At 43.0% G+C, this 22,215-nt stretch overlaps 2 protein-coding genes across 5 annotated transcripts in view; both read right to left on the bottom strand.

The window, feature by feature from the left end:
• The window catches only part of C8B (complement C8 beta chain), a 42,040-nt gene extending 29,657 nt beyond the window's left edge, over positions 1-12,383 (bottom strand). The window contains exons 1-4 of the mRNA XM_066624602.1: positions 12,259-12,383; positions 4,505-4,672; positions 3,131-3,134; positions 2,474-2,577 (exon numbers count right to left, since the gene is read on the bottom strand). Of these exons, the coding sequence (XP_066480699.1) occupies positions 2,474-2,577; positions 3,131-3,134; positions 4,505-4,672; positions 12,259-12,383 (401 nt within the window). The remainder of the gene's footprint in view (positions 1-2,473; positions 2,578-3,130; positions 3,135-4,504; positions 4,673-12,258) is intronic.
• DAB1 (DAB adaptor protein 1) overlaps positions 8,257-22,215 on the bottom strand; it is a 398,510-nt gene continuing 384,551 nt past the window's right edge. For all 4 annotated transcript variants that reach the window (XM_066623379.1, XM_066623378.1, XM_066623382.1 and 1 more), the window contains one exon: positions 8,257-11,390. The gene's annotated coding sequence lies outside the window, so the exon portion shown is untranslated. The remainder of the gene's footprint in view (positions 11,391-22,215) is intronic.

Genomic DNA, 22,215 nt, shown 5'->3' with positions numbered 1-22,215 from the left:
CCTGTGCAATTCAGAGCTGAAGGTTCAGATTCAGCTGGGCTGGTGGCCAGCTCTGAGCCTGAGTGCTTGATTGTTACATAGTGTGTGTGTGTGTGGGGGGGGGGGGTTTGAGGGGGGAGAATGTGGAACATGGAGAGGAGAGTGTTTTTACTTCACAGCTTGTATTCCCTCAACTCTAATGCTCATCTTCAGGATACTAAAAGCTGTTAGGGGCTCAAGCAGCCCAATTACCTCTCTCTCGCTTTCTGCTGTTGTTTTCAAACTGGCACCTTCAACAAGCCATGGCTCAGCGGCTGTCAACCATGGATTTAATGACTAGACTTGTACCGTCTGCCTGACACTCAGTTCTCCTCTTTTCTGCACTTCCTAGGATGCTCATCAAAAAGAGGCTCATAGAAACTGGGTCCTGGACGTTCACAGGGCCATGTGGGGGGATTAAAAAAAATTATTAAAAACAAAATAATAAAAACAAATGTTTCTAGTTCTGCACACTTAGGGTTTCTTCCAGGAGGTGGAAACCACTGCCTCATTTTGGAGTGGTTCCATTTCACTTGCAAACTCAAAGGCCCTCAACCACCTAGGAAGCTAGTGTTTGTATCTGCTATATTCTTCCCTCCATACATACAGTCATACTGTTAAAATACTGCTATTGGCTGAGATGATACCAAAAGATTGCATGCACATTGCTGGCTTATCCTTCACCCACGAGGTTCTGCTGGCAGTGATTGTGAGCCCTCCATAAAGCGAATAACTTATTGAATAGTGAAGCATGTTTAACTATGAAGAGTCCATTATAGAATGATTTGATTGTAAAGTGAATCCATTGTAAAGTGGGGGGGGGGTCCACTGTACATATGAGGGGTTTGCATCAAAATGTTACTGTGTCTCCTCAGCCCCTAAAAGGCCTGTGTCCATTCAGAGTTCCAGCAAAGAGGTTGGAACTGGAGCCTCATGTTGATGATCAGGCTTTAGGAATAAGGGAAAGTGTCCTTTATCCCCTTTTTATTCCTTTGTGTGTGTCACCTGTTGTGCCATACAGTCCTAAAGAGTCAGTTTGTGAAGTGGCTACCTGCCTTGAACCTCAGCTTTTTATTGCTTTGTAGTAGTTCTGGAGAATTGGAAAAGGTATGCTTTTTCCTTGACTTTCCTCTTTTACATACAGATATAACCTGTATCCACAGATTTTTTACCTGCGGTTTTATCTTAAAGCTATGAGAAGGACCCTTGAAATTAAGTTTAACAATAGCCTCATTAATATGGGAGAAGGCAGCCAGCAGACAATCCATCAATCAATCTCTCTCCAAGAGCTTAGAACAGTTTCACTGCAAGCGACCCCTCCCTTCCCCGAGCACATGAAAGAATGCTAAGTGGAAGTGATTATCACCTCCTCCATTCTTTCCCCATGCTGTGGCTCCTGGTGAAGGAAGGGGTCGCTGCCTGGGAGTTTGTTTAACCTCATGGCATGCAGTGTTCCCTCTATTATGCTTACTATATCGTGTTAAAAATGTGAGGGCAATCACCTGTTTTCCCCACCCTGTGCCGTATTAACCCATGGTTGGGCCACTAGGCTTTCAGGTATTTTGGGTCCCCTCTGAAACGTCAATCTTTCACCCTACTATAGCTGACAGTATATATGACAGGACAGCCATGCATCACGTAACAACCTTCCATTTAACGATGGACCGCATATATGTCGAAGCACAACAAAGAGGCTCTTAATGAGGCAGTCAGGACTCCTATAGCCTGCAGTAGAGTGTCTGTTTACACAACAAAGACACTAGATTGGCTGAATGTTCGCTTAACAACCTAATCATATAACAACAGGGATAAGAGAATGTATGATATATACAGATAAATATATATGTAAATGTATTGCTATATATGTAAATGTATTGCTATAGCAGAAAGTGCTTTTAACCATTGGAACCCAAGGCGCAGGTAACAGTGGCTTAGCAAAACAAAAAATGATGGGCCCTTAGTCCCTGAGAATGATGGGCCCTAGCCTTCAGCCTCGTCAGCCTTATGAATAATACGGCCCTGCCCCAACTTCCCTTTATGCAGTAACATTTACAGGATGCTTTGGTACTGAAAATCTGAATTGAGTAGCTCCTATTATATGTTGGAGCACATCCATCTTTAAAAACAGAGTATAGAAAACTGTATACATTATTTATTTATATTTCCCTTTTTCATGCCTAATTTGAACTAATCTTCGCAAGATCACCAGGACGAAATTTAACAGAATATGAACCAAACACTATTTCACATACTTTGGGATCTCCAGGTTATCAGACTTATTAAAATGCATTCAGTGCAACATGTACATTTCAACAAGGTACTCTTCTTACCAATCCAGAAATAGTTCCAAAAAGCATCTTTCATCTACCGGACAATTTTTTGTTTAAAGGTTACCATTAAACATCATTTTTTATCATGTCACAACACTGGTATTTGTTTTAAAACATCCACTTACCTGGAGCAATGCAAATTGAGGATGCTTAGGATTGCACAAAGAAGGAAGGCTCTGGCTGAGCAAACAAGAAATGACACAGATGCTGCACTCATGGTTTTAAAGGACTACTGGCAATCTCTAGTCGCATTCTCGTACAGTTTGCTGCTGTGTTTGAAAGCAGGCGAGAAGGCACCTGTAGATCTTGGGCTCACTTTTTCACCAAGCAAACAGAAGATAAACTATGACAAACTTAACAAACACATTTTGCTGGTAGCACAGAGCCTTCTACTGGGCTGCCAGGAAAACTGCTGGAGGAAGTCAGATAAATGATGGACAGAGCAGAAACGGTTGTTACTTGTCTTAGATGGGTTTGGATTCACAAATGGAAGACTGAAATCCAACAGTTGGCAGCAAGTGCAAGCACCTAAGGTTACAAGCCTATTCACAATTATCTGGGGGGGGGGGCGGGGGAATACTACTGAATTCACGGGGGTGTACGTGAATTCAGGAAAGCTGCACAGGATCAAGCTTTTGGTCCTACTTATTTCCATACCTAGCTAGTCAAGCACCACAGGCCAAAAGTTTTCATGAGCGAAGTGTTTAAAAACTTAAACCAGAAAGCATTTAAACTGGAAGTTCTCTATGCTGTAGGAGTCCAGTTACTTCCTTTATTCTTACAGTTCTGAAAAAAAAATTCAATACAATTAGTTAAAACACAACAATAATTTCGTGGAAATACAAGAAAAACTAGATTGATAATAGGATGGAAGATCCTGCACATAGGTAAATATGTGCATCCTCAGAACTGGGCATTTATTTTACTTTTCAACCCTTTTCATCTCAAGTCACACTGACAAGGCACTAAAATTGTCAAGGCTCACCATCAGTTTTTTGACAATTGACAAGGCACACCGCACTGCCAGCTGGGGGCTCACATCCCCCATTGTAATAAATGACCCTCTCACAATGGCTCACATGGCCATCATAATAAATGACTCTCTCCCAAACTCCTATGGAACATCTGCAGACCATTTGCGGCAAACCAATGGTTGAAAATCACTGAGTTAGAGGATGCTAAATGCAGGTCAAACATATGGAATCCAGAGGAAGTTAGGCTTGGTGAGCTCCACAGAAATCAGTCAGCGCTCTTTTTGTATTATTGATAATATACCAGTGTTCATCATCATCATCATCATCATCAATAACCCAATCTGCAAATCAATTCACAAAACGAAAGGAATAGGAAGATGGTTCTATGTCCGAAACAGGCTCACAATCTAAAAAGAAGCACAAGGAAGACATGAGCAACAGCCACTGGGAGGGATGTGATATTAACATGAGTAGGGGCAGTTGCTCTCCCCTTGATAATACAAGAGACTCACTATTCTAAAATGCACCTCTCTTCCCTTTTAGCACTGGGCTACCAGGCAGTCTAACCTTCTCTGGACTGTGGTTATCAGGATGCCAAGTTGTAAAGCAGACGTTGATAAATTAATGGTGTTTAAAATATATAAAAAGCATTCCAGGGGAGTAAAATACATATAAAGCATTCATTTGCCCACCCGACTCACTTGCTGGGCCAGGATTGTTCAAAAGCTTTCCTGCCATGATATAAGGCTAAAATCATCCTAAACAGAAAGTGACTTTTCAGAATGTGAGCTCACTTGGAATTCTAGAAAACTGGTTCTCTTTGGAGTTTTCCATGTACTGTATAAATGTTCTGTTCTCCCAATTGTTCATTCCAGTTCTATGTTCTTTTGGGAGACTGGGGAAGAAAATCATGTTGGTGTCCATAGTCATGCTAACATATGCTAACATGCCAACAATAATAAGAGCAATAGGAAAATAAATACCACTGTAAATTGAATAGTATATAAATGACAGCTGTCTTGTGCCAAAAACAGTATGGATTCATATGCAAATATATGGCTGGAAGGAAAACTAGAGTATGGGGAGGTGAGAGCCAAATTGCTGGAATATGTTCCTTAGGGTTATTCTATTCCACAGCACTCAGCCTAAATCGTCCCATTCAGCTGCAAAATAAGTCAGTACCTATGGCTCCCTTGCAACAGCAAGCAACTTAGCACCACTGACAATTTAGCAGCGAGAACATGTGCCATGTCAGCCAACTCATTATGGGAAGAGCTCAGGAGGAATTCCCGAGTTCTGCCAACCAGCTTCTCAGCTGATGGCCCCGCCGATAACCTTTTCTCTTCAGCTCTATTCAAGGAAGACTAACAATTAAAAAAGATGGCTTAGGCTGTCCAAAGGTTTTATCTGTTTCGAGTCCCATTGGTCCCATGTCTAACAGAGATGTTTCTGTCTGCGGCTTGACCTTTGATGTGATCGATTTTGCTGTTAATCATTAGTGCCCAGATGAACGTCACTTACAGGAAACTATGTGACTCACTGTTTGCACACAGGAAAGAAAGAGCAGCCAAGTTTATAGATACAGAAAAAATGTGGTATATTTTGATGGTAAAACAGACAAGCATAGAGTTTGATGACTTAGCATGTGTAGATTGGGGGGGGGGGAATCCCATTCTGTTGCTAATCAGGAAAGCATTTACAAATTTCTGTATCCCCAAAATATTTTATTTGTATTGAGTTGCATTGTCAAACAGGCTGACATCACAATTTGGAAAAAAACTGTTGTTGTGCTGGCTTCATCCTGAAACCAACATGCTGCAAGACACTTTGGATGCCACTGATGTAAATATTTAGCTATGTACAGCTAAATAGATTATTACGGATTATACTTTTTTGATTTTTCACAGAGGTGCCCAGAATTGAAGACGAAAAGGTTGCACTTGGAGCACATTGCAATAGTATTGCTGTAGCTTTCTAAAGTCCTCTGGTCATAAATCACTGTGCCCTTCTTTATTGAAAGGCAAAATATAAATAAAACAAAGGGTTTGTTGCTCCAAGAACTGATGGCCCAAGCCTATACTTACCAGCCAACCTACCATTGCCTCTTCTGCCAGCACTGATTGCCATAAAGCAATCAGAGCCAGTTGTAAAAGTCAGCGCAGGAGGTGGGATGGAGATGTGGAGTGGAAGGAATAGGGGCAGAGATGGGGCAGGAAGGATCAAGGTTGGAAAAGAGTTGGTATCAACAGCAGTGGTGTCACCAATATCCCATCACCCTTCCCAGCCTCAGTCTGCTTTCCCAAGTTCAGTCAGAATATCACCAGTTATATAGACTTAGTGAGACAGTGAAGGCTTTCCCCAGGACAAGGGGACACATATTCTCCTACGCTGAGGAGGCCTTTGCAGCCTGAAACTCTCCTGTTGGCACTGCTACGTCGCCGTGTGGGAAGTTACGTTGAATTGGGCTGTTTACTAATACGCTGGTCCAAGACCACCCAGCACATCCACAATTGATGTAGGACTTGCAGAAATTAATCTGTTACTGTATAATACTTAATTGCTATGGTTTGTATCTTAACTCTCTGCCATGAACAGAACACAAGGAATAGGGACACACACACAAATTAATTGCTGCTCGCCTTGTAGCCCTTCTGATGTTATCAACCTAGAGAGGCAGGGATAGCTCCTTCTGTATGCACCCTTCCCTACATGCCCCTTAGAATACAACCCTATGGAGATAACAAATTAGGTAGGAACATTGCTCTTCCTCTGTGGTCTTTTTTTTTTTGGTCTTTTTAACCAAACTTTTTAACTTTTTAACTTTTTTTGGTTTTTTTAACTGATGACTTAATATTCAGCTTTCGAAACACAAATGCAATGACATGCCGTGTGGCCTAAGAGACCGATGAAATGGGACTATAAAGATAACAACTAATGGGAGCTGTGTTTTTGGTTGTTGCTTTAAACACACACACATACCCTCTTCCCTGCCAAATGCCTCAATCAGACATTGCTTTTGATTCTAGCATCACTTTTTTTTGTGCTTGATAGATGGGCTGAAAGACAAATATTTCCACTGAGATGCGGCTATTTGGAACTGAAAAAAAGGTTCATAGCTGGATTGTCGATTTCATTAGTGAACCTGATGTCTCTGTCCTCCAGTAGGATAATTTTCAAAGGAGATAGGTAATGTTTCTGCTGATCAGGAAATGGCAAAATAATGTTTTGCATTATTTCTCACTTCCTCACATCTATCCAAGATGAGATGGAGAAGTCATATGATAGAAATCAGTTTCTACAAAATTCTGTTCACAACCAAGGAGGAGCAAATTGTTTCTTACCAAATATATTTTCCTTATTATTATTATTATTATTATTATTATTATTAACAGTATTTATATACCGCTTTTCAACTAAAAGTTCACAAAGCGGTTTACAGAGAAAAATCAAATAACTAAATGGCTAACTTACTTAAACTAAGGGCCAAATTCCATGCTTCCCTAGCACCCAGTGGTGCAGTGACACCAAAATGGCCACCACTGTATCCTATGGGGCCAGGGAAGCAGCCAGAAGTCTCCTCAGGGTAAGGAAACTTTGGCTCCCTTACCTTGTATAAAGCACCAGTGGCCCCTATGGGTCTACTATTTAGCGTGTGTGCAGAACTCAGGAGACCCGTGTCGGTCTCCGCTGTTTGGGAGGGGCATAGGACTTGGCGGCAGAGTCTGCTGCCATCCCTGCCCCCCCAAGCCCAATTCTCGCCTCCCCTGCCCAGTTCCACCCTCCCAAATAGCTTCACTGCTGGCTGGAGGCCAAACTTGCTGCCAGAGCTCCCACAGCATGTCTTCCTAGTGCAGAGGCCCAGTGCCGACTGGCGCGAGCCTCTTCACCGACACTGCAGACATGATAACATGTCTGCCTGACGCCTTATTTGCAACAGCCATTGCTAGAGTAGTGCGCTGGCTGCAGGCACTGCCCCAGCTTAGAACTGGGTTTTACGTTCCACGGAGACAAGACACTCAGAATTACCTAATAATTGATCTTAACTTTTGAAGCATTGAGAAGCAATTATTAAAATAATACTTGTCACTGAGTCCAAATCATGCCCCCTGTATTGCTTGCATTGTATTGTAGATACTCCTTATTTAGTTTCTATCTACATCTGGCACCAGTGTTTTACTGTGGACCTAGGGCAGTAGTAAACATTTACTTAAATTTTTTTGAAATCTTTAGAAAAGATACTATGAAAACAATGTAACTTGTGTGAACAGTATATTGTCAGTTCTATAGGCCAGTGGTTTTCAAACTATCCAGGAGAGTTCAAGCCGCTGTAAGTTCTTGCGGGGGTGGGGGAAGGCAGAGGGGGTGGGTGGAAGGCAGCAGCGCAATCCCCAGGATCAGCAGTGAATGTAAAAGTGGAGCGACTGCACCCCGCCTCCGCTAAAGCGGAAGTGGAGCGCGATCGCTCCACTTTCACTGCTGCGGGAAGCCCTAACAAAGGTTCGCACCGGGCTCCCTGCACTCTGGGGAGACTGAAGGAGGCTTGGGTAAGTGCTCCCAAGCCCATGCAGCCCCCTGAGCAGCTGCCTCCTCCCTGCATCCAGGCTGCCCCCGCCCCTTAAGGGACAGAGGCCAGGGCCCACAGGCTGGGGCATTGCGATGCCCCAGTTTGAAAAGCCCTGCTATAGGCAGTCATTCCCGACTTTTCATGGAATGTTCTACTAACATAATACTTGCACATTCAACTGCTTCCCCCCCAAACAAAAAAAATTCTAGGTGGCAGGATGCTGTACTTGCCCACAAGCTCCAGATGCTGCCATGTTGCGTTACTGCAATATAGTTAAGGATGTAGGTACTTTTGCAGTCCTATGCACAAGAATGACATAATACCTATGATTTTAAATGATTTTATTTGTAACAGTATTACATGGTGTCTTACAGAAATTAATGGAAAATTTCTAAAAATTTGTTGTTTTTTCTGCTGAATGTCTTATACATAAAGTTTAAAAAAAAAAGATGTTCAACAGATGTTAACACATGGATTTCCTCTGAGGTAAAGTTAAAGTAGATCTAGAAATGTACTGCAAAACAGTCCTTTTTATCTTTCTTTTTATTTATTAAAAAAATATGTGTCAGAATGCAGAAATCATAATGAATCAAAGTAAACATCTTTGTAAAGAAGGTGCCCAGTACATTATTCAATCATAGGTTTCATCAGACAATTGGATGACTACGATCTATCAAAATATTTTTATGACATGAGAGGGATCAAGAAACTACTAGAGACAGTACAGGATGGTGGGTGGGATTCCCTGGTTTAAAATTTAAAGTGACAAATTTAGTGCTAGTGAAGAATGGGGTGGGAAAGGTTTGATGGCTCCCCTGAACCTATTACTTCTCTATAATAATGGTACAGTGTAGGCTTCTGTATTCTGTTGCTCCTACATTATGGCAAAACGAACACTCTAATAGTGGGGGATGGTAGCTGCGAAGTATCTTTAAAAAAGAGCCAATGTTTACATGGAGCAAACTGTGAATTATGATTTTGAAATCCCAACTTTATTCCTTTTTATAGCTATAAGGTAGTACTGTTACATTGGCCTGTTCTCATCCTGGGCAAGTCCATCAGAGTTCAAGAAGCACAGACATTTTAAATGACCCTATTCAACTATGATGTAAATAGAAAAGCTAGTGATTACATAAGACCCCCAACGTTTATGAATGAAGAACTGAAATTCTGTGTTCTTATTGTCCAAAACAAGAGTTTTGCTAAGGAAGAACATATCATCTCTCTTTAAAAATTAACATTTGAGAAATACTTTAAAAAGCAATGCTCTATGGAACGTTTACATTTTAAAGACAAATTGTACAATTCCCCAAATTTAAATCCTATGGGGAAGATATTTGCATCTTTTGCTATGAGTTTGCCCTCGAGATTGTGACAAAGTATTGGAAGGGTTCATTATATCTCGTGTCTGCATTGTTATTAGAAACTATTCATATCTAGGATAGCATTCACACAGTTTTAAACACACATTTTTCTCTATTCCCTAATTCAGAATAACTGGCTGGAATTATGAAATTTGGTTGTAAAAATTCACCAAATCATCATCTCATTACAGCTATCAGCTACTTCTGAAATTGCTGTCATCTCAACCATTCAAACATACAGAAGTATACAACTCCAGGCCTACATAAATCAATCGAAAATACACAGAAGTCTTGGTATTTCAATTTTAAAACAAAATCTGCATAACTCTAAAAACAATTTGCCATTTGAGTTCATTTACCTTTTAATTTTTATTTTTAGTGCTAAACCACTCAAATTCAATAAATTGTAATCTGCATAGGAAAACCAGGAAAACACATTTGACCTGTATATCAGTTCTCTGTAGGGCAAAAATATATTGATTCTTTATGCAAATCATGTGCTAAAGAGAAGAACCAAACACTGTACTTTTCTTACATAAATGTAAAAAAAAAGGACAAAGTTTGTAAAAAGTTGTTTCTGTATTGTGTGTAAACAGTTTAGTTGGTTTTTCAGTTATGAAATGGCTATGAAATGTGATAGTTTTCTGTAAAAAAAATGGAGCGCATGTATATTTTTGTGGGAAAAGAAAGATCATAAAATCATGTGTTTCCATCTATTTTTCCAGCTGCTGACAAGCTCACTGCTGCTGGCAAATGCACTGAGGCCTTTGCATGTAACCGTATGCATGTGAAAAAACATGCTGATGCAGGAACAACAAGTGGAGTTTCCACGCTTCCAAAGTACCGCCGTCTGCTACCTTCTCTACAGTGTCATGGCATTATTAAAAGAATTCTCGTAACATTTATATTTACAAAAAAACCCTGGCAAATTTCATTCAAACTCCTTAAAGCCATTTCCCTTAAACATTTAAAGAGTTTAACGGTAAGATTTTTTTTTTTTTTAATTTCAAGTTATAAAATAAAAATCCCATTTGACTTTTTTCCTGATGTACAAAAAGTGATAAAGATGAACAATTTGATCACAGAATCAGTTCATTATTTCAAAATTCATGCCATCTTCATCCGGTTAAGAAAGTCCGTTCCAATCAGATCCAGAAATATACTGGAAGCATTTTGCAAATGGTTTTTTTTTTCCTTGTCAAAAAATGGCACACAGAAAAAAACACTTGTCTGCATAGCATTTCAGCAGCAAGATATCAAAGAAATAAAAAATATTCCTTTACTGGTCTTTGTTTTAAGAGTTCCCTAGGAAATAACACACTGTTTGTCCTTTTTTTCATCAAAAGGTTTGATGTCCTTTTCTACCCACAGCAGGAGTATTCAAAACAGAAAAGCAGCATTTCATCTCTTTGATGTACTGGTGTTTAAAAGGTCCATTTGGCAACATTTTTCAGTCAAGATAAATGATCAGCAGAATGGCATTCCATGGTTTCAAGTTAAAAATTGTTTTCATTGGAGGTGTTTTGCTGCTAGAGTCTATCACCAGTTTTTTTAAAAAAAGAAAGAAAAAAAAACACTCAAGTACTATCCCCCCTTTCGAATATGCTATTATGGAATGGTAGAAGAGGAAAAAAATAGGGCAGGAGAAGTCTGGTATGTCGATAAAAAAGTCACCCAATCAAAACATGCGCAGCGCATAGCTCACTAGCTGTTGACTTCATGACTTGTTTGCTTTCTGTGTATTCTCTATAATGTTAAACAATTACTTGTATTTAACAGATTGAAATGGCCTACTTGCACCATGTGGTGCTCTAGAGAGAGCAAAAATTGACCAGGAGAAAAATAATTTTTTTGGATTGCTGAAACTAGCATGGATGGTGGTAGATCATTTTGTTTGGAAATTGGGAATTTTTAAAAAAGTAGTGTTCTGCCATAGAGATTCGCCACAGGTTACAAAAAAGAAAAAATCTTGCTGAACTAATCCATTCAGTGAAGTGATGATTTTCCTTGATTGGGTGGGATCAACTGAAAGAAAACATGGGAGCCAAAGGCCTGTCTCTTTCGAGTCTTGAAGCACCACGAGCGTGGGTCAACGCTATTTCTTAGGTCTGTTGATCTGCGCATAGAGAGGTTCTCTTTCCTGGGGGCAATGGAAAAAAAAAATGAATTTGCATGCTCCAGCCATTTGTACACCTGGTTGAGAACAGCAGTAAAACTAGTTGTCACTAAAGAAATACCACTTATATTCTTCCTGTTTGGAATTATTACAGTTTCCCAGATGACAATTTTAAGAAAAGCAATTCAGTAATTCAATGTGCATTACAGATGTTTGTTAAAAACACATATGCTAATCTTACTTGAAATGGTAAAAATGAAATAATAGAGAATTCATTGTATCTCAAACCACAAGCCAAAGAGGAAGAAGATCTCACGTTTGCAGTTGTTGATTTAAATTGGTGGAGCACCTTTAGCTAAGAAAAAACATAGTCTGAATGGACAGAAATACTGCAATGCAAAATTGTTTATCTGCAATAAAGACAGTATTTCCCCTATGCTGTACACTTTTCTGCTGACATCCTCTACCTTCAAGAGGGAGCAACACTCCATTCAATCTGAATTATGTCTAAAAGAGCCAAAGATGACTGGCAAGCCATCACAAAGACCATTCCATGGCAAGATACAAATTCAAATCCAAGTAAACAAGCATGCCAAACTTATCTTCTGAACCCCTGTGGAATAAACATATTACGAGTACTGGCAAATTCAATCATACAAATGCCAAGCAATGTGAGAAATTGAAGATAGCACCTTCTAAATTATATAAACATTTATCAAAATTGTTCCAGAAGACTGAAATTAGGATCTTCTGGCACTACAAAATATTTGGATAAGATATCGGCTTTGAATGGATGGTGTCCTCGCCACCAAAATCAGGTAATTTATCACAAAAATATAGCACTTGCAGAAATTATGTTCTCTTTACCTATTCTCCTTCCTTTTCTGTTTACCTGCTCTCCTCCTTTTTCTTCTGGAAATCTCTACTAATGGCAATGCAAGATTTCTTATGGTCCAGTCCTATCCCTTTCTGCACCGGCGGAGCGTGCACTCCACTGGCACAAGCTGTCACAAACATGCTACAAAGCATACTGTGACAGCACAGGAGTTAGTAGCGCCAATGGGAAGGCCTGTGCTGTCCTGCCGACCCCAGTGCAGGTCTTGATGTGAACCAGAGCAGGAAAGCAGGGCAGTGGATGGTATGGGTAGCCTTGGGGAGGGGTGTAACAGGGCAGAGGGAAGGTAAGAAGCAGTGCAGAGTTTGGGTGAATCAGATCTGTGAGGGGATGGGTTGGTGGTAGTGGTGCTTGCTGTATCCGGTCCCTCTTCCCAGGCCTGATATGCTGACACAAGGCAACAGACTTGTATCAGTGATTTAGCAGGCACAGTCCCATTGCAATAAATGGGTTTTACCCCAGGACAAGGGGTCAAATGTCCCCTGACCTAAAGGAGCCCGCCAACATTGCAACTTCCCCCTTGGTTGCAGCAGAGCCCACACTGGCACCATTGTCATCAGTGAGGGGAAGGTTGGTCAAAATTGGGCTGTCAATCTTGAGTGGACTATAAAGTCATAGCTAGAATGACTTTCAGTATTATGATGTTTTGCCTTCTGGGTTAGGTCCCAGTAGTTACTAATGCCTGTAAGAACATGATGCTTTACTTTCCATTTCATCATGTATACATATCTTGAAGGAGAAGAAAAGATAATCATCTCACTGTGTAAAAAAATTCAATTTTGATTTGTCTGAATATTTTGATGATTATTTAAATTAAATAAACACAAAATTTAAGATAACTAAACATGTTTGAGGATACAAAAAACTAAGATTACACTTGGAATCAGCACCTCTGAGTTGTATAAGAAACACAATATAAGTATCATATAAGTATAATTGTATAAAAAAATTCAATATAAACAATTTTTGCGTTACACAGTATAAGCTTCTCATAGCCAATCTCTATAAATTTAGTCATTTAGGAAGAGGGAAATGGAATCTCAGCATCTCAAAACTCACTGCATAGCACAGTGGAGTGAATGTTATGTGTGTCAGACAGTGACTCCCATGATGGACACAGGAATTCAAACTCTACTGCATGTGGGGACACTTTGAAGTCCCCCCTTCAGGTCCTTCTGCACAGATCATAGGTGGTCTCAATTTTAGCTAATTTACAAATCATTAAAAAGACTAAGGGCACAATCCTATCCTGTGCTGGAACAGGCAAGCCAAGACGCTTGCGCTGAATCCAGTGCAGGATAGGTGCCCGAAGCGCACCTCTTGAGGTGGCGCAAGTCCGAGGAGAGCAGAGCGGCTTGAAACTGCTATGAACTCCCTGGAAAGGGTGTTGGGATTCGGCATAACTGCCAGATTCCAGCCCCACCTCCCATTCCCCACCTGCCCACCCCGCGGCCACCCACTGCCTCTCCACCCTGGAACGCCTCCCTCCCACTTCCTTCCCACCCATGTCAGAGTCTTGCGCCAGCCAAGCTCGGCTGATGCAAGACTTGGGGGCTCTGCCGGCGTGGAGGCTTATGCCAGCCTAGCAAACTCATGAGGAGGCACATGAGCAAACTCATGAGGCCAATGCAAGTCCCTCAGAATTGCACTGGACATAGATTTAAAAGGAAGAGGACTCACAGCCCAATCCTAAAATCCTGAACCACTGCAAGGAACAGTGATGCTGAAATGGCTGCTGCTGTATCCTGCAGGGCCCAGACCAGCTGCAGGAGTCTTCTTGGGGGAAGGAAACAAATGCTCCTTTACCTGGGTAATGCCACTGCAGCCCCAATAGGTCACCTTGGAGGTGCACCAGGTATTTTGCTGGCACAGTACCAAGGAGGCCTGTGTAAGGCTCTGTGGCCTGGTGGGGGGGGGGGGTTAGGATTTGACAGCAGTCTCCAGCGTCATCCTTGCCCCCCTCCCAGGCCCAATCCTTCCTCTGGCCTGCCCGTCCCTGCCCAGTTCCCTCCCCTCTCTCCCCACTCTCTCCCTGCCCCGAAAAGCTGCTCTGCCGGCTTGTAGAGAAACTCACTGCCAGTTACTCCTGGTAGATGTCTTCTGGTGCTGAGGTTCAGCACCGACTGATGCTGGCCTCATCGCAGGTGCTGCGAGTTTAGCACTGGAGGTACGAGCATACTGCTATGAGCATACTACTGGTGCTAGAGCCCTTAGGATTGTGCTTTCTGTCTTTAAACTTCATTAATCTTGAGGTGATGCTCTGCTCTGGGTTAGCATTAATTTTATCTTTAACTTGCTCCATGCAAACATCATATCTTTACAAACAACTAGAAGAGCAGCAGGGTGGGGGCAGAATGCAATGAAATAAACCACATTGAAATATCTATCCAAAGCAGATGCAGGGCTATCCAGTGTTCTGCATCGAGTGCCACATGTATGATTATATGCCTCTGGGGCATAAGTCATGGGTGTGTCCTCAGTGCAAGGAGCTCCAGGCTCTCAGGGAACGCGTCCGCTCCCTTGAAGCCTTGGTGGCCGACCTGGAGAAGCGCAGGCAGGCAGAGGAGGACCGTGGGGAGACTTCTGGAGACGATCAGGCTTCGTCCCAACCTCAGGCGTGCAGCTCCTCGGCTGCCCGGGTGGGAAGTCTCGGGACTGGAGGACGTCATCCTGGAGAGGAGGGAAACAATCCCCTAGGGGGGACCCCTTCTCCAGGGGATGGGCCCGTATCCGAACGCACTCGGGATACTCCTCGGCGGGAGGGGGGTCGGGGGCTTCTTGTAGTGGGGGATTCGATTATTAGAAACATAGAGAGGGGGGTTTGCGACGGATGTGAGGACCGCATGGTGACTTGCCTGCCTGGTGCGAAGGTTGCGGACATCACTTCTCGTCTAAACAGGCTAGTAGACAGTGCTGGGGGAGAGGTAGCGGCTGTGGTGCATGTCGGCACCAACGACGTGGGCAAGTGTAGCTGGGAGGTCCTGGAGGCCAAATTTAGGCTTTTAGGCAGGAAGCTGAAAGCCAGGACCTCAAAGGTAGCATTCTCTGAAGTGCTACCTGTTCCACGCGCAGGGCCAGCTAGGCAGGCGGAGATCAGGGGTCTCAATGCGTGGATGAGACGGTGGTGTAGGGAGGAGGGGTTTAGATTCGTTAGGCACTGGGGAACTTTTTGGGACAAGCGGGGCCTGTACAAGAGGGATGGGCTCCACTTGAACCAGAATGGAACCAGACTGCTGGCGCATAACATTAAAAAGGTGGCAGAGCAGCTTTTAAACTGATCCCTGGGGGAAGGCCGACAGGAGCCGAGGGGCATCCGGTTCGGGACTCCTCATCCCTATGGGATGAGGATGGGGAGGTTAAAGAACAACAAGACAAAGGCAGAGTAGGAGAAGAAATTGGGAAAGGTAGCGTGATGGCATGTGATAGACGGTTTGGCACAATGAGAGGATGTGGGGACAAAGGAGCAAATAAGCAGCGCATCCTGGGGCATTCCGTGTACAAATGCTTTTATGCGAATGCCCGAAGTCTACGAGCAAAGGTGGGAGAACTGGAATGTCTGGTGACAAGGGAAAATATTGACATAGTGGGCATAACGGAAACCTGGTGGAATGTGGAGAATCAGTGGGATACCGCAATCCCGGGCTATAAACTCTACAGGAGGGACAGGCAGGGGCGTGTTGGAGGTGGGGTGGCTGTTTATGTTAAGGAAGGGATAGAATCCAGCAAAGTAGAGATTGAAGGTGGGTCCAACTCCACCGTAGAATCTCTGTGGGTTAAATTACCAGGCTTGTGCAGCGATGTAATACTGGGGGCGTGCTATCGTCCTCCAGACCAGAAATCGGATGGGGACCTTGAAATGAGGAAACAGATCAGGGAGGTGTCAAGGAGGGACAGGGTTGTAATCATGGGGGACTTCAATTATCCTCATATTGACTGGGTCAATTTGTGTTCTGGTCACGATAAGGAAACCGGATTTCTTGACGTGCTAAATGACTGTGGCTTAGATCAGCTAGTCATGGAGCCCACCAGAGGACAGGTGACTCTGGATTTAATATTATGCGGTACGCAGGACCTGGTTAGAGATGTAAACGTTACTGAGCCATTGGGGAACAGTGATCATGCTGTGATCCATTTTGACGTGCACGTTGGGGGAAGAATACCAGGCAAATCTCTAACAAAAACCCTTGACTTCCGACGGGCGGACTTCCCTCAAATGAGGAGGCTGGTTAGAAGGAGGTTGAAAGGGAGGGTAAAAAGAGTCCAATCTCTCCAGAGTGCATGGAGGCTGCTTAAAACAACAGTAATAGAGGCCCAGCAGAGGTGTATACCGCAAAGAAAGAAGGTTCCACTAAATCCAGGAGGGTGCCCGCATGGCTAACCAGCCAAGTTAGAGAGGCTGTGAAGGGCAAGGAAGCTTCCTTCCGTAAATGGAAGTCTTGCCCTACTGAGGAGAATAAAAAGGAACATAAACTGTGGCAAAAGAAATGTAAGAAGGTGATACGGGAGGCCAAGCGAGACTATGAGGAACGCATGGCCAGCAACATTAAGGGGAATAATAAAAGCTTCTTCAAATATGTTAGAAGCAGGAAACCCGCCAGAGAAGCGGTTGGCCCTCTGGATGGTGAGGGAGGGAAAGGGGAGATAAAAGGAGACTTAGAGATGGCAGAGAAATTAAATGAGTTCTTTGCATCTGTCTTCACGGCAGAAGACCTCGGGCAGATACCGCTGCCCAAACGGCCCCTCCTGACCGAGGAGTTAAGTCAGATAGAGGTTAAAAGAGAAGATGTTTCAGACCTCATTGATAAATTAAAGATCAATAAGTCACCGGGCCCTGATGGCATCCACCCTAGAGTTATTAAGGAATTGAAGAATGAAGTTGCAGATCTCTTGACTAAGGTATGCAACTTGTCCCTCAAAACGGCCACGGTGCCAGAAGATTGGAGGATAGCAAATGTCACGCCTATTTTTAAAAAGGGAAAGAGGGGGGACCCTGGAAACTATAGGCCGGTCAGCCTAACATCCATACCGGGTAAGATGGTGGAATGCCTCATCAAAGATAGGATCTCACAACACATAGACAAACAGGCCTTGCTGAGGGAGAGTCAGCATGGCTTCTGTAAGGGTAAGTCTTGCCTCACAAACCTTATAGAATTCTTTGAAAAGGTCAACAGGCATGTGGATGCGGGAGAATCCGTGGACATTATATATCTGGACTTTCAGAAGGCGTTTGACACGGTCCCTCACCGAAGGCTACTGAAAAAACTCCACAATCAGGGAATTAGAGGACAGGTCCTCTCGTGGATTGAGAACTGGTTGGAGGCCAGGAAGCAGAGAGTGGGTGTCAATGGGCAATTTTCACAATGGAGAGAGGTGAAAAGCGGTATGTCCCAAGGATCTGTCCTGGGACCGGTGCTTTTCAACCTCTTCATAAATGACCTGGAGACAGGGTTGAGCAGTGAAGTGGCTAAGTTTGCAGACGACACCAAACTTTTCCGAGTGGTAAAGACCAGAAGTGATTGTGAGGAGCTCCAGAAGGATCTCCCCAGACTGGCAGAATGGGCAGCAAAATGGCAGATGCACTTCAATGTCAGTAAGTGTAAAGTATGCACATTGGGGCAAAAAATCAAAACTTTAGATATAGGCTGATGGGTTCTGAGCTGTCTGTGACAGATCAGGAGAGAGATCTTGGGGTGGTGGTAGACAGGTCGATGAAAGTGTCAACCCAATGTGCGGCAGCAGTGAAGAAGGCCAATTCTATGCTTGGGATCATTAGGAAGGGTATTGGGAACAAAACGGCTAGTATTATAATGCCGTTGTACAAATCGATGGTAAGGCCACACCTGGAGTATTGTGTCCAGTTCTGGTCGCCGCATCTCAAAAAAGACATAGTGGAAATGGAAAAGGTGCAAAAGAGAGTGACTAAGATGATTACGGGGCTGGGGCACCTTCCTTATGAGGAAAGGCTACAGCGTTTGGGCCTCTTCAGCCTAGAAAAGAGAAGCCTGAGGGGGGACATGATTGAGACATACAAAATTATGCAGGGGATGGACAGAGTGGATAGGGAGATGCTCTTTACACTCTCACATAATATCAGAAGCAGAGGACATCCACTAAAATTGAGTGTTGGGCGGGTTAGGACAGACAAAAGAAAATATTTCTTTACTCAGCGTGTGGTTGGTCTGTGGAACTCCTTGCCACAGGATGTGGTGCTGGCGTCTAGCCTAGACGCCTTTAAAAGGGGATTGGACAAGTTTCTGGAGGAAAAATCCATTACGGGGTACAAGCCATGATGTGCATGTACAACCTCCTGATGTTAGAAATGGGTTATGTCAGAATGCCAGATGCAAGGGAGGGCACCAGGATGATGTCTCTTGTTATCTGGTGTGCTCCCTGGGGCAATTGGTGGGCTGCTGTGAGATACAGGAAGCTGGACTAGATGGGCCTATGGCCTGATCCAGCAGGGCTGTTCTTATGTTCTTATGATATGCTCCAAACTGCTGTTCATGGCAGAAGAAAGGAAATGAAAAAAGCTTGTTATCACCTGAGGATAGAGTAAATCAGTGCCTAGAAGAAGATGCAAATAATATCAGCAAAGAGGACCCTTTCCTGGATCAACTGTCATGAAGTCTAAACCAAAAGAGTATTAGGTTAACTTACGGAAAGAAAATCAAGAACAACATTGCAGCTTTTAGCACTAAATGTGGTTACCCTATGTATGAAAATAAATAATGAAAGAAAGGATTCAGTCTTTTTTCAATAATGATAGTTATTTTAAAAATCCATAAGAAGTAAAGGCCATTCAAATATTGACCAATTCGGCTGCATGTCACAATAAATGGACACTGAGTAAGTAACTGGAGAGAAAATCTTAGAAAATGTATTGACCCTTCTGAGCTACTTCACAGGATGAACTAGATCTTGTGTGTACATTAAATAATACTGTACTCACGATAGCCACTGCAAGAAATGCACTTCCTAACCAGTTCTCTCCATCTTGCATCACCATCATTGCATCTAGCAATGGCTATTTTCAGCATACACACAAAAGCATCTCACAAAACTTTTCCTGATCTCCAAAAACTGTTCCTAGGGCAGCAGTGTACTAATGATCATAGAATAGTATTTTTCCGGCTTGCAATGAGATTGTTTGCTGCCATTGTTGTTATTTAAGAGAAATTAAATAATTTGCACTACTCCTCAACCAAATGTATGATCAGTCATATGACATTCATTGTTCTTGTACCAGCATCTTCCATTAACTTAAAAGAGATGAATTCCCATCTGTTACAGAATCTGTACAGGCAAGACTGGGCTGAATTCTTCTAACTGATGCATCCAAGGCTAGCATAAAAGATGCATTATGATCTTAAAGTTGCAATTCTCCCAAGGCTTTTTTGACCTCTTTGCTCTTATGCAGATTTTTAGCAGAGTGTTCGCCTTCTGGTTGGCTGAACAGAAAGCAGAATTTCAGCTGATACCTTTCAGAAAATAAGTCTTCTGCTTTCTGATTATTCAGCCATTAGGAAAGTCCTGGACTGAGACTCCTCGGCAGAGAAAGAAGGTCAAGGAAACCCAAGGGAACAGCTCAGTCAATCTGGATTGTAATGTATCTTTTTTACTGAAAGCCATGCTTCTGTAAAGAATCTGATTCAATAAAGCAGGGGCTGAGAGGGTTGATAGTACTTTTTTGAACCCTCGTGGCAAAGCAATTTTGTTCACACTCTCATCACTGAAGTTTTATGGGTTTGTTTCTAGAGAGCTCCTTTACACTGGACTTAATGCTGAATGGCAAATACCTGATACTGCCCTGCTTAGATATTCCTCTTCCACAATTACCTTGTCCATATCCACCAAATATTGTAGAGTATGGTAAAGTATTCCCAAACGATAAGCGGTTTTCTACATGGCCTATTTAGATTATGGTTACTTACATGTAGTAAAACCAACATGACTCTTGTAGCTACATATGCAGAAAACTTCAAATATTGGATGGTCTTGGTAGCCAGGCAAACACTGTGCTAACCATTCGTCCTGACCTTCCCCTGAGGTGCAAGATCCAGCTTGGGACATCACATGGGAGTTTCAGAGTGACAAGAGTAGCATGAATACCTTGGCAATTCCTTTTCCACAGCTCTGAGATGACTTAAGGCAGTCCCCTCTAAATGCCAGCCTGAGGATCTGGGGTTTGGGCAAATTCTTCCCCCTTGTGACTGGTGCTTAACATTCCAGTGTGTTGCAGAACTTCATGTCCACAGATTGGGACGACATGACGCTCCAGACAGTCACGTCTGCCTAGAAATCTGGGCACAATGCCTGCTGGGGCACTGCACCATAGATGGGATTGGCCAGAGTGTTATGTTGTCCCAATCTGGAGACATGAAGTCCTGTGGCACGCTGGAATGGTAAGTACTGGTGGGCTGGGGAAGGCATTCCCAGCATGCAGCAGTCTCCGATTTGGATACCGCTGGCTTAAGGGAATGGGTTTTGTTTCTGTCGCCTGAATCTTGGAGAGATTCCGCATGAGTTAGGAAGATTCTTACCCTTCACCCATTTGAAAAGAAGCAGTGGGACCTCCCAGAATTTGTACTGATTTTGGGATGGTTTGGAATGCTCTAACATACTTCGGTGCTTTCTGACCTGAGATCCTCTTCCCTCTTCCAGGCCCAAGAGAAGGGGAAGGCATATTGTCAGAGCAACAGCAAAAACAAAACAAAACACAACCTGGCATTTTTATGTATTATTGTTGTTGTTGTTTTAAATTGTGCTAACCACTCTAAGAGGCTGTGTCCTGATAGAGCTGGGTATAAATCTTTAATGTACGTAAATAAAATACATTTATGTGCCCCTGTGCATTCTTGGCATTTAGATTAGGCCATATGAATTTATGACCCTCTCAACAACATGCAGCCCTCCACCCACATAATAATTTATAACAATATAATAATATATAATAATTTATATAGCAATAATTTAAGTTGAGCTCTGCTTTTTCTCTTGATCTTTCATAGCAACTATATGGGTGAAGTCATTTTTCCAGTTAATCTTTTTCTGTTCATTCTCACAACTCTACAGAAATATGTGGCTTTTACTCCAGTTTAGTCAATTTATCCCAGCATCGAATGCAGAGAAGAATCAACATGCCACAGTGTCAATGTGCTTTGTAAGAATGGTTTGTTTTTATTTTATTTTTTAAAATCAAGATGCGTTACTCTGGGGCTTTGAGATGATGAAACACATCATATGTGCGCTGGCAGGAGGCCTTCTCATTAGTGCTGGTGGACCTGCAAACTCCTGCTGGAGCAGGTAAGCCTGCCTAGGGGGTGGAATGGGGTGGAGGGGGGGAGAGGAATAGAGGAGGAAACGGGTGGGATCGGTTGGTGATAGGGCAGGGAGGAGGGTGGATCAGGCCTGGGAGAGGGTAGGTTTAGCAGTGGCACATTCCAAATCCTGACCCACTTCCCAGGCTTGATCAGCCTTCACAGATCAACTTGGGTTTGCACTGGTTATTCAACAAGGGAACCCTAGGGCAAGGGAATAAATGTCCCCTTACCCCGAGGAGAACTCTTGAAGCCAACACCCTCCCATGGGATATGTGGAGACTGTACTGCTGCTGCAGCATCACTGCAAAGGGAGTTAGGATTGGATTGAAAGTGCTCTCACCTGCTGGCATAATTTCTGGCCTCTGATATCATGTAGGGTTTGTGTTTTGCTTCTGTGATTCATCATACTGAGACATTTAGAAATGGACTTCACCAGGACAGCAAAGTCTGTTCAGGTTGTTGTATAATATCTATGCCGTGTTCATAGTTCTATGTCTTGTGAAAACAAACCATTGTCTACAGGAAAATTGGTAGCTCTTCGAAGAGGTTCAAGTACTGGTACAAGTAGATGAAGAGCCCAACCCTTTCCTTTCCTCCACCATAGCATGCAGATGTGCTAAAATGTTCAACACTG

This window comes from Tiliqua scincoides, chromosome 4, assembly GCF_035046505.1.
Source record: "Tiliqua scincoides isolate rTilSci1 chromosome 4, rTilSci1.hap2, whole genome shotgun sequence".
In the NCBI taxonomy this organism is placed as follows: domain Eukaryota; kingdom Metazoa; phylum Chordata; class Lepidosauria; order Squamata; family Scincidae; genus Tiliqua; species Tiliqua scincoides.
The sequence above is the reverse complement of the archived record's forward strand: the minus strand, read 5'-3'. Positions and strand labels throughout refer to the sequence as shown.